Source organism: Fragaria vesca, linkage group LG3, assembly GCF_000184155.1.
Source record: "Fragaria vesca subsp. vesca linkage group LG3, FraVesHawaii_1.0, whole genome shotgun sequence".
Classification (NCBI taxonomy): domain Eukaryota; kingdom Viridiplantae; phylum Streptophyta; class Magnoliopsida; order Rosales; family Rosaceae; genus Fragaria; species Fragaria vesca.
The window spans coordinates 25,540,105-25,556,404 of NC_020493.1; the positions used below are offsets into that span (position 1 = coordinate 25,540,105).

Consider the following 16,300-nt stretch of genomic DNA (forward strand, 5'->3'; position numbering starts at 1 on the left):
TAGCGCCGTGTTTTACCATTGTGTCGAGCGAGGTTCCGATCGAACTTCTGCTCTGATACTAACTGTCACGAGCTTACTTTTCCTAAGCTACTCGTGCGGCCTTAGCACCCTCCTTGCGCTAAGTCAGCCTTACTCACACACAACACTTGGCTAGAACAATCGAAAGAAGACAAGAAGAACACTTAGAAAGCAAGAACTTGTATTAAGCTTTAAGAATGCTTTACAAGGCTTGGTAATGCAATGTTTTCTCTATGTTCAAAATGAGAGGGGTGTCTCCCTATTTATAGGCATCCTTCCCTTTGCCTAAAGTTCTAGAGTAATCTAGGACTTTACAAATAAAGACAAAGTCTAGAGACTTCTACATGTCTCTAGGGAAGTCCTAAAATATCTATACAAGGCCTTGAGTGTTCTAGAGAGTTTTAGGGATCTCTAGTTGCTTGAGCCTCCTCAAAGATTCTAGAGAATTCCATAGTCTCCTAGCGACTTCCCAATGTATCCGGACACCTCCGAGGCTTCCCACAACGTTCTAGAACACTCTAGTGTGCTCCGAAAATTATCCTTGGGCAATGTTTGCTCCAAATATGCCCAAGGAACTTGGCGGGTTGTGACACTAAGGTTGGTTAATTGACAATGACAACAACATGTACGAATAAGATGGATATTGCTGAAGATTTATAAAGAACTAGGAAAAAAACTAAAAACTAACACCAGCGTATAATAATACTCAAGTTTAGAGTTCTGTAACTTCATCGTCGATCGATCAATTCTATTCTGATCGAAACAGTTGATAGACAAACTCAAGTTCGTATTCATAACAGATTGAAAAGAAGTACATGCGTATGAATTGGACTGTGTAAAACAATAAGAGCTAGCTTTAGCCAACTTGAGGTATGGGGATATCAAAGATCATAACCACCGGTTCTGTTGAAACATCAAGCCCCTCAGAATACACACACACACTCTCTGGTTTTATCTGTAATATTCTAAAATACTGATGCATGCGTACATGATGCTTAGCTTGATTTTGTATTGGAGATTAGTCATTTTACCTTCGGAATGAGGTCGGCATTTGCCATATTAATGGCGATAATATTATGATGCAATAGACTGGTGTATACCCAAGTTGCAGAACCGATCGATTGTTAGCTAAATCCTTGGCCTTCTTAATTAATGTTGTATCTGTGATATTAAACATTATCCTCTTTGTTCAGAAAGACAAGAAAATATTATCCATTTGGCGCTGTACAGAGAACAAATTTGAGATCAAAGAGAACAAATTTGAGATCAATTATTTGTTTAAATGGTTCTGGTGTGTGATAGGCCAGTTTTGTGATGGCAAAGTCCTATTCCAATGGAACATAGCAAGGCCCCATATTTTGTATGCATGTATATCCAGTATAGTTACGTGTATCAGTGTATGTATTGTCAATATACAATATCCAATATTATGCGAACTACTTGCTGATGCATTGGTTTTGCCATGATTAATTATAGAATATGACTAACATTACTTGTAAATTAAACAACTAGTAAAACCGAAAGTTGTATAAGCATATGCTTTTGATTACATACCATATCTCATTTCTACCTTTCTACTATACAAGAAATTGTGATCCGTACTTATATAAAAGAACCTAAACAAATGAGAATTTTCTTCACGGCCGAAAGAAATGACAAGCACTCTAGATCATCTTCGAATAAATGGTAATCTTATGGTGCACTCAATAGTTTATCTCCACCATGTATTAGGTCATTCCCCTCTTCCCAAAGCAACTAGCCTATCAATTTTCGTTTCCTGAATAAAGTAGGAGGACATTTTTTTCACAAAGTATCTTCATCCCATCATATATTCGATAAATTCCTATATCCATCATTCACCGTACATACGCACTCTTCTAAGTAGTAAGCCCACCCCAAGACGAGTACTGCTCTCTTATTCCGACTTTTGCAGAGCCTTCGGTAACACAGCCAAGACGGCGATAGGTTTTCTGCCCCTTAGGTTTTCCCTTTGGCACGGCAAGACAAGTTGTTTATCATTATCATAGGTGCCAATACCATATAAAATATTTAAACATGAAAAAAAATCGATTTCCTACTCACACATTACACAATCATGGGCCATGAGCCTTGACTACAATACGATCACGATCATTCTCCCAGCACATCAGTCGCTACAGATTAAATGCAATGATAATACATATAGGAAACGTAATTCATTTCATAATCAAGAAGAAGAAACATATTTAACCCAGAAGCCACGCAGCTCACAAGCAGAGAGTAACCCTACGAAAGAAGACAATTGCTTCTGTAGAAACTTCACGGGATTGGCTTTCCTTCTTCTATGTAGGTCGTGAACTGCACTATAGTAAAGTCACGAGCATAAACAAACCTGCTACTCCTTCTGTAAAACTAACCAGTGATCGATGATGCTTATATCCTAAACTGATCTGCATGTATCCAATACTTACTACAAATTAACACCATGTTCATTAGCTTTCACAATCAAACTTTTTGCAAGTAACCTAAACCTCCTTTTGTTTGGCAACAAATTCTGGGGCTAGCTTATATCTGATCTTGCTGAAATCTCAAATAACCATGCATATTCCCTAAAACCCTGTAGTTTTAATGTTTTTTCTCTTATTTTTCCCAGCTAATCTCACAGAGAAGTAGAGCAGACGTACCCTTATTGTATAAGTACCTAAAAAAACTAAAAAAGAGAGAGGGAGAGATTCTCTGGTCCGTGATCAACAATCTTTTTTATCCTTATTGCCATTTTGCTGCTAATATGGTTATGGCCGATATAGTTTATTTATTTTAGAAGCGACTATAGGTCTCTCTTAGCCAAAGTGACCACCCAGTGCCAACTGCGTGTTACACTGACACACTCATCCACCACTTGCTCCTCTCTATCTTTCTGTTTTCCTTTTCACTCGATCCCTTTCTCTTTCTCTTTCTCACTCTCCTCTCCTCTCACTGCTCTGTTTTGGTTAGCTTCAAAGTTAACATCACTCTACGTGGAGACTCAATCATCATGATCGACCTCTCTCAACCTCTCTCTCTCTATCTCTCTCTTTCTCACTCTAACATTGTAACCATCCTCTAAACGCAACCTTCCTCTATATATAACGCACACCGCGCTCTCACTTCTCCACACAAAACCCAGAAAGGAAGAAAAACAAGCATGGCTTCTGGTTACAATAACAAGCTTTCCCTTCTTGCTCTTGTTCTCTGTGTATCAGCATTGTTGTTTAATCTGGTACATGCGCGTCCACCCTTTGCGTGCGACCCCCGGAACCCGTTAACGAGAGGGTTCAAGTTCTGCAGGACTAGGGTGCCGGTCCACGTCAGGGTTCAGGACCTGATCGGACGGCTGACACTGCAGGAGAAGATTAGGCTGCTGGTGAACAATGCCATAGCTGTGCCGAGGCTTGGCATTCAGGGCTACGAGTGGTGGTCGGAGGCGCTTCACGGCGTCTCCAATGTCGGCCCCGGAACTAAGTTTGGCGGGGCTTTTCCGGGAGCCACTAGCTTCCCCCAAGTCATCACCACCGCCGCTTCCTTCAATCAATCACTTTGGCAAGAAATCGGACAGGTGATACAGTTTACATTTTGAGTCTTCTATATATTGTTACTTTTTCACTAACATAGTCGGAATATTATTCACATTCCGGTTTTGTTGTCTGACACTGTTCTATCATATATTGTACGTACCATAACATATTGAGACCCGGAATACATTATTACCTTACCCTTAGTTTTCTGTTCAATGATTAAAGTTAGAAAACAACACGAACAAAAGGCCGAATTACTTTAACATATTTACCATCATTTTGGACTTATTAGGGTATGATTCCTATGTGTCACACATGTGAACAATTGTCATATCTGTTTCTATTTTAGTTTTAAACCGATTTGGTATATTAAAGTGAGAATTGGAGAATGCTGAAGATAGAGAGGTCACACTTTGCATGGCTAAAGCTTTTATCTTTAATCAATCATCAGGAACCGATAGAATGGAATAAATTGCGTGAACTACCTATATGTATTGTTAGTTGCTTAATTATCATGATTTGGATAGGAGATAAATGAAAAGAGATAATTGGCTGGTAAGGCTAGATTCGTTTTTAGTGCTCAAAACCATGATGTAACAACAAAATAAACGACGTTTTTAGTAGCTAGGCAATTTCTGGGGTTGTTAGTGGTGCTTGGCTTTTGAAAGCACATAATGAACATGAATGCTAAGTCATAACAATAATCCCACCAAAAAAGTTGCTAATAATTTCCTCCTTCATCACCATATATACTTCACCTTACTTTTGTAAGTTGCCAAAGAGAGTTTCCAAAGAGACCGAAATGTCTATGCATGATTATTGATGTGTGCAACACGTTGCAATCGGTTTGGTGCAAGAATTATTTAGTTATGGAAAACCTTGGGGTCCCGTAACCCTATCATATTATTGGTATGCATTCAAACTTTGTATAAATAACAAGCTCATTCCAAAAATGTTCTAAGAAAGCTACCAAGTTTCTTTCATTGAACAGGAAAAAGGGAAGTTATGAGAATATGCTAACAAATTTTTATCCACGGTGAATTGTTTTTGACTGGATGTTACTATTTCAGGTGGTGTCTGATGAAGCAAGAGCAATGTACAATGGAGGCCAAGCTGGTTTGACATATTGGAGCCCTAACGTGAACATATTCCGTGACCCGCGATGGGGAAGAGGACAAGAGACTCCTGGGGAAGACCCTGTCTTGGCTGCTAAGTATGCTGCTAGCTATGTCAAGGGTCTCCAAGGCGACGGAGCCGGAAATCGGCTTAAGGTTGCTGCCTGTTGCAAACATTACACTGCCTATGATCTCGACAATTGGAATGGTGTCGATCGCTTCCATTTTAACGCCCGGGTAAAAAAATGTTAAGTGTCACTAAATTTATTGACTACATTGACACTTTCATAACATAACATACGAGATTTTTATGCAGGTTAGCAAGCAAGACTTGGCAGACACATATGACGTGCCATTTAGAGGATGTGTGTTAGAAGGAAAGGTTGCTAGTGTCATGTGTTCATACAACCAAGTTAATGGAAAGCCTACTTGTGCTGACCCTGATCTCCTAAAGAACACGATCCGTGGGGAATGGAAGCTCAATGGGTGAGTTATTCGTTTCACCTTCCTATTGCTATAGTCTCTTCGTATTTGTATTTTTTTTCCTAAGATTTTGGTTATGGATCCAAATTCAGGTACATAGTCTCCGACTGTGACTCGGTGGGAGTGTTTTACGACCAACAACATTACACCAGGACACCGGAGGAGGCGGCGGCGGAGGCGATTAAAGCGGGTTTGGACCTGGATTGTGGGCCGTTCCTTGCGATCCATACGGAGGGTGCTATAAAGGCCGGCCTGCTACCAGAGATCAATGTGGACTATGCGCTAGCAAACACTCTTACAGTCCAAATGAGACTCGGGATGTTCGATGGCGAACCATCAGCCCAACAATATGGAAACTTGGGCCCAAGGGATGTTTGCACACTGGCCCACCAAGAGTTGGCACTAGAGGCTGCTAGGCAAGGCATTGTTTTGCTTCAAAACAATGGGCACACGCTGCCTCTATCTACTGTGCGTCACCATACAGTTGCCGTAATTGGGCCCAACTCGGATGTTACCGAAACGATGATAGGAAACTATGCCGGTAAGCCTAGTAAAATTGGTAAAAATTGGTAATATTTTGAGAATTATTTTACCATACCTACGTTGTCGTAATTGTGTGTAGGTGTTGCATGTGGCTACACAACTCCCCTGCAAGGAATTGGGAGGTACACAAAGACCATTCATCAACAAGGGTGCACTAATGTTGCTTGCACCACTAACCAACTATTTGGGGCAGCTGAGGCTGCAGCCAGGCAGGCCGAAGCGACCGTCCTAGTGATGGGCCTCGACCAATCTATTGAAGCAGAATTTCGGGATAGGACCGACCTGGTCATGCCAGGACACCAACAAGAGCTTGTGTCGAGAGTGGCTCAGGCCTCTAGAGGCCCAACCATACTGGTCTTGATGTCCGGTGGCCCAATTGACATGTCTTTTGCTAAGAACGACCCAAAAATTGGAGCCATAATTTGGGTTGGATATCCTGGTCAAGCAGGAGGAACTGCAATGGCTGATGTGCTGTTTGGTACTACCAATCCAAGTACTACATCTATCTTCACCCTTTTATTTTATGGGACATTGAAAAACACCAACACTTTTAGACTAAATTCATCAATAATTAAGCAGCTAATGTTTTGTAACTTTTGTTTGTGTAGGTGGGAAGCTACCAATGACATGGTACCCTCAAGACTATGTATCCAAAGTGCCAATGACAAACATGGCCATGCGTGCCGGCAGAGGCTACCCCGGTAGGACGTACCGGTTTTACAAAGGTCCGGTGGTATTTCCCTTCGGTCTCGGCTTAAGCTACACTACCTTCCGCCACTCACTAGCCCAAGTTCCCACATCGGTGTCGGTACCCCTCACAAGTCTAAGTGCCACCACAAACTCAACCATGCTAAGCAGTGCTGTGAGAGTCAGCCACACAAATTGCAATCCACTCTCACTTGCTCTTCATGTTGATGTTAAAAACACCGGAGCTAGGGATGGAACTCACACTCTTCTAGTGTTCTCAAGTCCGCCTTCGGGGAAATGGGCCGTAAACAAGCAATTGGTGGGCTTTCACAAGGTCCATATTGTCGCCGGGTCTCAAAAACGGGTCAAGTTTGATGTCCATGTCTGCAAGCACCTCAGCGTTGTAGACCAGTTTGGGATTCAAAGAATTCCGATTGGTGAACATAAGCTTCAGATTGGAGATCTGGAGCATCACATCTCCGTTGAAGCCAATGTAGGAGAAATTAGATCATAATTCAGAACTATCAAAACAAAAGAAAAGAAATTTGATAGTGACACTCATTATTATATCATAGTATCAATTAGTTCCTAGCTATAGTAGTCTTCCTTTTCCCCTATCAAGGTGGAAAAGTCTACCAGACTGGTGAAGGAAAGACGACACAATATAATAGTTTTGAGCAAGGTTTGAAATAAATACTTCTTTTGAATTATTCAGAATACTTTTCCAGATTCAGGTAGTGTTTGTATCATTTTGAGGAAAACAAAAATTGAATCTTCACAACTTGGATTGAAATTGGTTCATGTTCTTCATTTGAAGAAAGCTCTATCTACCAACATATAGTTTCAGGTCTACTATAGTAATGTGTGTATTTCAGGACTACACACTCCACATCGAGGAAGATACTATTTCAGATTGAGCAGTAATGCAGAGTACCAATTCAATGAATTGGTATGGAGATTCTTTTGGTTTTGTTGAGTTTTCCAGGCATTTGTAGAGTAGTAGCTTGGGACATATATATCAGTCACTTCACGGGTTGTGAAATTATGGTGATACACATTCTGATTGATTGTAATTCACTATTTCGGCATCATGATTCTCTCTAGTTTGTGTTTTTCAACATTCTCCATTATTGTACTTTTGATCGACATTTTGTTTGGTATAATTAGACGATTAAATGATTGCATATTTGATTGAACTTTTGTATTCGAAATCCCTAAATAATGAGTTTAAACATAGATATTTTGATTAAATGTACAAAATCTAGCTCCATGTGGTAGGCACTTGATGCAAGTCATGCAACTATATATATTGAGCTAGGGCTGTACAACGGGTCTACAGTCGTCAGCGGCTCGAATTCGTGGCATTTGCTTGGCAGAATTTGGATGGTGATGGTTGCCCAGAGAGGCTGGCCACCGAATCAATATCGGCGGTGGAGGAAGTTTCTGTTATTGGGGGGGGGGGGAGGGGGCTGAGCGGCTGAGCGGCTGAGCTCTATGATTTATGATTGGGTCCGGCTTCAGTGGTAGAGTTTGGGCTCCTTTTTTTTAAATTTTGTTCTGGGTTGGGGATGAGTAAATCTATGTGAGTCTTTTATGTGCTTGCCCTTCCTAAAGAATTTTTACATCTATGTGAGTCTTTTATAGGTGTCTAGTTTCTTTTTCTGTACTACAATTGCATGATTAGTAGGAAATAATTAGGTGTGATAGGCCGTAAAAGACAAAATGGATCATTCAAATAGAGGTTTGCATTGCGAGAGAGTCAAAATTGTTAAGGATATTTTAGTTTTCTGAGTTTCTTTTCTACGCTACGAGTAAGGAAGTTAAGCATTCGTAAGAGTAGGAATCCGGCTCCATTGAAAGGTCAAATTACATATACTTTCTGCCCCTAATTGTCAAGTGCTTAATACCGTTTTATTTAGAATGTATACTAATCACATTAATTGACTAATGAATAGAGTTGATATATATAATGAGGAATATATATTTCCAATACTGTTTTCTGGTCAATATTAGAGAAATTTTAAATACACACCCCTAATATCTTAATACACACCTCTTACTTAATACACCACCTATTTAGTTTTTCATTTTAGTATTATACTTAATACACATCCCAAACTACCTAAAATACCATTAATTTATGAAATATTCTATTATTTAATATAATCAATATATATACTATTTGGTACCACTTTTTACATATTATTTCATCTAATTTTTGTTAGAAATTTTTGGTTATCATTGTTCAATTTATAATCAAATGATTATTGTTATATCTGAACTTTAAATCACCAATACAAGTTTTCAAGATTCACAAGCTACTCTAAATCACCAATACAAGTTTTCAAAATTCACAAGGTAGTAGAACTGCAGAAGTACAGTAGCTATTAAACATAGATAGCTAGTTATTCGATAAAACATGTCATGATAAAGATGCAGTACATGACAATATGATCTGCAAGATCAAACTAAAGCTGATATAGATAAAAAAAAAAAGAAAAAAAGAAAAAAGAAAAAAGACAACCCAAATGAATTATGGAGAAAGTTGGGGTTAGGAGAGAAGACGTGTTTTCGACGTATTTTAGGGTAGAAGATGTTAGAAAAGAATACTTCTATCGTGATATTATTTTTTTTAATAATATATGTTTGTTTTGGTCATTTAGGTTACTTATAAAATCTTAATAGAAACATAAAATAATAAAGGTGTGTATTAAGAGATTAGAGGTGTGTATTTAAAATTTCTCTCAATATTATTGCCAAGGTACATACATATATATATATATATGTATCTGCTAATTTTGGTCAGACCAAGATAAAAGAATCTATCATTTTGGTAACACACAACAAATACAATCTGTAGAAACTTGATTAATCCAATTACATAATAATTGTTAAACAAACATATAAAATGAACAAAAAAATCTGATGCCAGAGAAGAATCGATTGTCGGTAAGTACATGATCTTCATGTATGATAATTCCCTGGTGTGTGTTTGGCATGGACCAACCGACTGTGATATGTCAACAAAACAAGCCATATAGTCCATATGTTAATTATTACTATTACTATTCTTAACCATAAAAGTATACTTAATCACTATATTTGAAAATTGAAATCTTCTACCCCATTAGAAAATTTTCACCATCCCTGAACCTCATCCTATCCTCAACTACACAGGGCTTATTGTAAGATATATAGCTTCCAACTTTCTCTATCACTTACCAAGTAGTTCTTTATCTTTTGGGAGGCTTTGGCCTCTCTTTCAGTACTGTCTAGCTATCTCATTCAAATGTAAATATCTCCCCCAAAACCAAAATACAAATACATTCTTACTCACCTCCCCACTCAACCTCAATTCTTCTTCTTCATCCATCTTCTTTTTTCCTTTGGATCCTTTCTTTCACCTACTTGCCCTAGATTTTTCTGTTGCATCTCTCACTTTGCTCTTCCACGAGGTAATGCTAAGATCCTTTCTATCTTTCTTTATTACCCTCCTTTTCTTTTTTTTTGATTTCTTTTCCTTTTCTGGTTTTATGACACACTTGTGATTGTGAATCCCCCTATATATTTATTATGAGTTACTACTCTTACTCCTGTACCCATTCTCATTTCTGGTCTTTGCTGCATTGTTCTTGTTAGCCCCCTCCCTCCCTCCCTCCTCTCTCTCTCTCTCACTCTCTCTCTGATTTCATCAATTTTCAGTGTTGGATTTGTATACCCTTTTGCTTTGTCTGTTTGTTTCTTTGAATCCCATGATTGATTAAGGTGAATCGTGATCGATCTTTTGCAGGAGAGCTAAGATGTCAGATTGCAACAGAGGCCAAGACTATTTCTCTGTTCAACAGCATGAGGTGCTATTCTAATCCTATTATACTCCTATACATATTCATCTTCTTCTTCTTGTTTGTTTGTCTATTGGGTTTTTGGACTGGTTCAAAATAAACCAGAGGGAAACGTAAACACCATAGACCAATTCCATGGCGTCGGTTCAAACGTATCAGAGCTTTATTAATGGCATATCTAACCGTCCTATTACTGCATGACATATGCTCCACACATACAATTCCCAGTTGCAATTACATTTTAATTTTAATTTAATTCAGTAGGTGGCAGATTTTTCTGTTGATAATTTGTCCTCCATTTCCTTTTCATAACCCCATGATTTGTGTATTCAATTATATTGGGTAGCAAGAAAGTTTCCTGACCCCAATTTTGTGAAGAAAATTCAGTTAGAAGATCATATATAGCTATCATAATCTAATAATAATAATTACTTTCTAGACGGTCATAATCTAAAACTATATAGTTGGTCATAATATATATTGTTTGGTCACGGTGTTATCATTTGGCTCCATAGTCCATAGATTCAACTTAATCAATTTTTTTCTTGGGTTATTGAGTTGAAGTCTTAAATGTTCGAGACACGTAATTATCTAAATTTTTTTTCAATTAATAAATAATATATTTTCTCACTAAGATGCCATAAAACTCGTTTTTCAATATGTCAATACTTTTAGAATGTAGTGAATAATTCTATCTAATATTCTATATTTTATCATGTGACATGAGTAGTTTATTTAAATTTATATTATCGATCGGTATAAGATCTCGAAACACTTTAAGCATGTATGTTTCAAATTTCTAATGTTCTTTGGTTTTTTTTTCCTAGTTCTTGCTTTCTTTGACATGTCTTACCTATTTTTGCCAAGCACCCGGCATACATATGCCGTTAGTCTGTTAGGAGTTGTAAATGTGAGCCAAAATATCTGTGATTTCTTACCCAGAAAAAATGGGAATTTAAGATTTGGGTAAATAGGACAGCGAACGAGAAATAGTGAGGGGCCCCTACTTAGTATGTTTGTGCTATTGCAAGTGGGTTGTCACAGATCTACGGCCAGAAACTTGACACGACAGGAATATGAGCGTTACAACCAATGGCTGATGTTTGTTTCTCGAAATGTCGGCAGTAGGTACAATCAAATGTCTGCACAGAGTAAAGTAGAGGAGTACTGCAGCCGCTATTATTTAAGCACATAAGACCCGTGCCGAACGTTGTTGTAAATAGAAGAAAACACTACAATCGACTCATGGGTTAAAATCTCGTTGTTCTTATGTCTTAATTTCATTATTTAAAGATGGAGAAAATCTTACGTGCGACAGCTATACTACGTGTTTTGTGTGACTCACCAGTCGCACAGCAACACGTGTTTTTTTTTTTTCCTTTCACAGCTCTTCTTCCTTCCTTCCTCTCTCTTCTCCGGCGAAATCGATCCCCTCCGACTAAGCTTTTTCACAACTCTTCTTCTTCTTCCTCCCTCTTCTTCTTCCTTCCTCTCTCTTGGTGGAGGCGTGATTTGCACAGGTTGGTGGAGGCGAGCTCGACGGCGGCAGGTTGTCAGCCGTATGGTGGAGGCGGCGGTGGGGGTTCTAGGCGGCGGCTGGGCAGAGGGGCCTGCTATGCTTTGATCGGAGCGGATCAGTTTCACCGAAGAAGAGGGAGGAAGGGCCGGAGAAGAGGGAGGGAGGGAGGGGGAAGAGCTGTAGAAAAAAAAAAAAAAACACGTGTCGCTGTGCGACTGGTGGGTCTCACATGATATGTGGTGCGGCTGTCGCACGTAAGATTTCTCTAAAGATGACATGCGTATATAATTAGTAGGATAAACGTATCACATAACAAAGCCGCTCAACTTATTATCTTTATAGTTTTGACTTTGAGATGTCACGTAAACTTGATATGTATATTAGACCTGAAATTGTGTAATTTAAAAAAGTATTTTATGATGACCTCTCTTTTTGGTACCAATGACAGGCACCGACGGCTGCTGACAAGTATGGAGGACTAGCACCAAAAAAGAAGCCTCTGATTACAAAGGTAAACTAATTAGCCCATGAAACTCATTCACTCAGAATTTATGAAAATGACCCAAATGAAATGTCTAAACTTCTCTATCTGCCTATAGGATCATGAACGTGCCTACTTTGATTCAGCAGATTGGGCGCTATGCAAGGTACTAATTATTCCTACCAAAAATAGGAAAACAAATACCCTTTTCTTTTAGAGAAATTCATTTGTATGTATGTTGAATTACAGCAAGGTGCTGGGGTGAATCCAAAATCAACAGCATCAGTGGAGACCTTACGACCAAAACTACAGGTTTAGAATTTGAACCATTTAAGTCTACTTTTTCCTTATAATTAATTATTGTAGTAATTGTAACATTTTCATTCGCAAAATTAACCAACCCGGTTAATCTGACGATATGCAGAGAACTCCGCACCAGCAGCTCCCTCCCAGGAGACCTGCTTGTACTACATCTGAGTGACATGATAGCCTTGTAAGTTCCCAAATGTAGTCATGAAATCAAATAAAGCTAGTGTTTTGTAGTACTATCTATGCTCTCTTTTTAACTGTTGTTGATTCTATTTTTCTCTCTTTGATTTTGATGTAGGGGGGCATAGATTCAGATGTTGAAGAGCTGAAAGTAGTTTGTTGTATTGAGAGCAGTGATGCTCATGATAAAAGGTTCCTATATGTTCGTTGGAATTGGCTGGATGCATGTAGTCAATTGTGAATTAGCTTTTAATAATAAGAGTAAATTTGTTTTCTCGCTTGGACATTTTCTGTTTTATAATCTGTGGTCAGTTTTGTGAGTCCAACTTCTGCTGAATCCGTAACCAAAACCATTTAAAGAAAACAATCAACTTGTATCACGAGAATCTCATAAAATTTAGAGTAATGCTAGGTAAACCACCTTTTGGTAAACCACTTAGAGCCCACCTTAAGTGGCGGCTGAGGTGTAGCCACATCATTAAACTTTAATTTATGTTTTATTATATATATATATATATATATTTTTATTATTATTCTCTACTTTCTTGGTTTTATGATTTTATCTTCTAAATTATTTCCTTTCTTTTTGATTCTCCAAAAAAAAATTTTTGGTCTCTGAGCAAAGTCCTTCATGAGTCATGACGTTGTTCTCCTCTCCTCGATCCTTGATCTCATCCCTACTCTCAACATTCGATTCTCATTCCCCCATTTAAATGTTCAAACACCCTCTCAATCAGATTTTGTTTTCCTCGCAAGCATCGTTGACTATTAATACCTGGCGTCAACTCGTTTTTTTTCTTATGTATGAAATCACGAAACCCATATTTGAATTAGGGTTTAGGCCTAGATCGATGGCATGGATTTGAGTTACTATCCGAACATGTTGCTTGATCAAGTCACTCTTGGAACCCCCCGTATCCACCAAAGAGGCTCTTCCTTTGGCACATGGAAATTAGACTTTTCTTGCAGCCCTACGCCCCCAACAGACAATCAGACCATATTTTCATTCTTTTGCTTTATGCCTTCTTCCTACAGAGAACTTGGTTCAATCTTTCTTATTATAAGCGGCTATGTATATATAGCAATCGTATGTATGAGATCCAATGGTTTTATAATCTGTACTTGCTTTAGAAAACAAGAAAGAGGAGAAGAAGAATAGAGAAGATGAAGAAAACGTCTGCTAGAAAAAAAAACCCTAAACAAAATAGGATTTAACAAATAAAAAAGATTAAAAGGTATTCAACAAAGTTAAAAGAAAAAAAAACATAATTAAGGAAAATACAAACATAAAAACTTGAAATTATAATTTGATGATGTGGCTATGCCACCTCAGTCGCCACCTAAGGTGGGCTTTAGGTGGTTCATGTAGCATTACTCTAAAATTTATCTCATTTGACATGTTTTCTTTTCGAAAAAGCATCAATTAATAAGGTAAATAACCATACGGACTTCACTTAAAAAAATTTCATACTACAAGAACTGTTGGCTGGTTTGAGCATAATGGAGTATAGACCTTTTAGTAAGATGTGCAATGACACTTTATACAGGAGAGTGGATCGAAAGATAATATACTGATGGAATAGCATTGATGCTTCATCTTAAGTATGAAGGGCATATATGCATTCTGGGTCCAGTTTGAAGCTAGATTGATTTCTTTGCTTACATACAATAGCTCAAAAAAACGATTTTTTTTCAATCGAGTTACTTGTTCTGCGAACCATGGTGATTGAGCAGGTGTAATTCGTCTATTTCAATGCCTTCATCTTCGTTTGCGTGTTCAACTGTCTACATAATCTTCAAAAAATTTAGAGTCTCAGTTAAGCTCGTTCCAATCATCATGATCGATCTGCCTATCACTAATACTCTTACTTAGCCTTGAGTATAAGGGAATCGACAAACTGTAATGTTTTCTTGAAACTCATTTCCATATGTCTCACTACCGAAGTACCAAAACAATACTTCTGTTTATGCATGGTATTGCTTAGGCCGTGAACTAAATATTACTTTTGGCCAACCTAACTTGTAGTGCAAGTATATAGCATTTTAGGTTTGATTTCTGACACTAATACTCAATGACAAAGTCCTCGACTAGTGAAAGTTGGTGACTTGCACTCCAACTGCTCTATCTCTTCTAGCCCTCTCTTTAATTCCCCCAAAATTTTCCCATTATAATCAAACAGCAAACCTATCAACCAATTTTCCCGGCCATTTTCCAAGTAAATTCACCAACTTCTTACATTTTCGCATCCTAAAGGTACATTTTATGACTGTTCAAGGTGACTATCAATTCATGTAGATGAGAAATTTTCATCTTAATTTGCTATGCTTAGTTAGTCAAAGTGTATATGAGTCGCATAGTTTAACAAATGGTTAATTCATTCTTAATTTGTTTAAGAAAACACTAATGCATTTAGCAACTCCCATTATATATTGGTAAGGTTGGCATAAGGCTACAATACATTTTGATCCAAGGTGTGTAGTCATTTTCTCTTCCATATCAGTCATGGCATTAACAAAAATCCAACTCTTAGTTTTAGCTGCAGCTTTGATCAACATCTCTCTTTTCTGCAAAATCGGTATGTAACAGAGAAACTTTTATTCCCCTGCCTCATTTTTCTTTTCGAAAACATTGAAACAGAAACTTCTGTATTGTTTTAACAGGTTCTGCAGATGAAGATGGGCCTGAAACAGGTGACGTACCGCAAACAGGCGGTGGCCAAGAATTTGATCCAGCTCAAATTGTTGCCAAAGCCTTGCTGTGTTTCAATGATAACTATGTAAGTAAAATCCCTATTAGCTTGAGGGTCTGAGTACTGAGAACTATATATATGATCATCAAAACTCTTATCGTTCATTGAGAATTAATGCTAGAATACAGTCACCTAGTAATTCTTATGTGTTGAAAAAGCACAAGAATTAGTCTACAATGTGGATTGACAGATTTGTTAGACCGAAAAATCCTATTAGACTTATGTGATTAAGTTACGGATAACATAATACCACTGCGGTCAGTTGATGAGATTTATCTTTGGTAAACTTTAAACTCCATATTTGGGCAAATTTTCAGGTATACAGCAGCTGCCAAGCGTCTTATAGGTTGAATGAGAGTGGAGATCTGAATGTTCCTAAAGAGAAAACCGACGAGTTCTGCAATGGCGCTTGCCTCACAGAGACACACCTTGTGCTCAACTGTGTTGATCACATTTTGAACAACTTCATCTTCTACAACAAGGCCACTGTAAGAGATGTTAGAGATACGATTCATGCCGGATGTGGATATGGCCCCGAAAGAGGTGACTTCAACGTGGCTGAGCATATGGCTGTGACGAGTGAGGCACACAAGGCTGCAAATTACCAGATTATTGTTGGGTTTATCTTGATGGTTTTGGGAAATGGATCACTGTTCTGATATGCATGTAAAAGGTCTTGGTTTCCTATAATATTGCTTTTTGTTTTGGAAAAAATTCAGTTTACTACCCTGAACTTTAGGTCTAAAATCAGTTTGATACCTCATTTTTTTTTTATCAGTTTCATACCTAAACTTTCAAAATGACATCAATCTCGACCAAAATGACTAAAATAGCCCTGGT

The 16,300-nt window shown here is 38.0% G+C and overlaps 3 protein-coding genes across 3 annotated transcripts; all 3 read left to right on the top strand.

Annotated features, from left to right (window-relative positions):
- Nucleotides 1–3,119: 3,119 nt before the first annotated feature.
- LOC101314640 (beta-D-xylosidase 1-like) lies at nt 3,120–7,188 on the top strand. The gene is made up of 6 exons (XM_004295056.1): nt 3,120–3,592; nt 4,622–4,903; nt 4,983–5,152; nt 5,242–5,690; nt 5,772–6,185; nt 6,301–7,188. The coding sequence occupies exons 1-6, from the start codon at nt 3,182–3,184 to the stop codon at nt 6,891–6,893; spliced, it is 2,319 nt and encodes a 772-aa protein (XP_004295104.1). The 5' UTR covers nt 3,120–3,181; the 3' UTR covers nt 6,894–7,188.
- A 2,792-nt stretch (nt 7,189–9,980) lies between these two features.
- On the top strand, nt 9,981–12,973 carry LOC101290743. The gene is made up of 7 exons (XM_004295059.1): nt 9,981–10,013; nt 10,170–10,230; nt 12,189–12,251; nt 12,340–12,387; nt 12,471–12,533; nt 12,646–12,714; nt 12,829–12,973. Exons 2-6 carry the CDS (start codon nt 10,180–10,182, stop codon nt 12,700–12,702), a joined length of 282 nt encoding a protein of 93 aa, XP_004295107.1. The 5' UTR covers nt 9,981–10,013; nt 10,170–10,179; the 3' UTR covers nt 12,703–12,714; nt 12,829–12,973.
- A 2,240-nt stretch (nt 12,974–15,213) lies between these two features.
- LOC101291810 lies at nt 15,214–16,119 on the top strand. Its single transcript, XM_004296205.1, has 3 exons — nt 15,214–15,286; nt 15,372–15,487; nt 15,778–16,119. Exons 1-3 carry the CDS (start codon nt 15,214–15,216, stop codon nt 16,117–16,119), a joined length of 531 nt encoding a protein of 176 aa, XP_004296253.1.
- Nucleotides 16,120–16,300: the final 181 nt, after the last annotated feature.

Excerpts from the sequence above, each read along its gene's own strand:
- LOC101314640 (XM_004295056.1), top strand. The coding sequence starts at position 3,182 with ATGGCTTCTGGTTACAATAACAAGCTTTCCCTTCTTGCTCTTGTTCTC. Across the intron at positions 3,593-4,621 it reads TTTGGCAAGAAATCGGACAG|GTGGTGTCTGATGAAGCAAG; the intron begins GTGATACAGTTT and ends TTACTATTTCAG. Across the intron at positions 5,153-5,241 it reads GGGGAATGGAAGCTCAATGG|GTACATAGTCTCCGACTGTG; the intron begins GTGAGTTATTCG and ends ATCCAAATTCAG.
- LOC101290743 (XM_004295059.1), top strand. The coding sequence starts at position 10,180 with ATGTCAGATTGCAACAGAGGCCAAGACTATTTCTCTGTTCAACAGCAT. Across the intron at positions 12,252-12,339 it reads AGAAGCCTCTGATTACAAAG|GATCATGAACGTGCCTACTT; the intron begins GTAAACTAATTA and ends ATCTGCCTATAG. Across the intron at positions 12,388-12,470 it reads CAGATTGGGCGCTATGCAAG|CAAGGTGCTGGGGTGAATCC; the intron begins GTACTAATTATT and ends GTTGAATTACAG.
- LOC101291810 (XM_004296205.1), top strand. The coding sequence starts at position 15,214 with ATGGCATTAACAAAAATCCAACTCTTAGTTTTAGCTGCAGCTTTGATC. Across the intron at positions 15,287-15,371 it reads CTCTCTTTTCTGCAAAATCG|GTTCTGCAGATGAAGATGGG; the intron begins GTATGTAACAGA and ends TTGTTTTAACAG. Across the intron at positions 15,488-15,777 it reads TGTGTTTCAATGATAACTAT|GTATACAGCAGCTGCCAAGC; the intron begins GTAAGTAAAATC and ends GCAAATTTTCAG.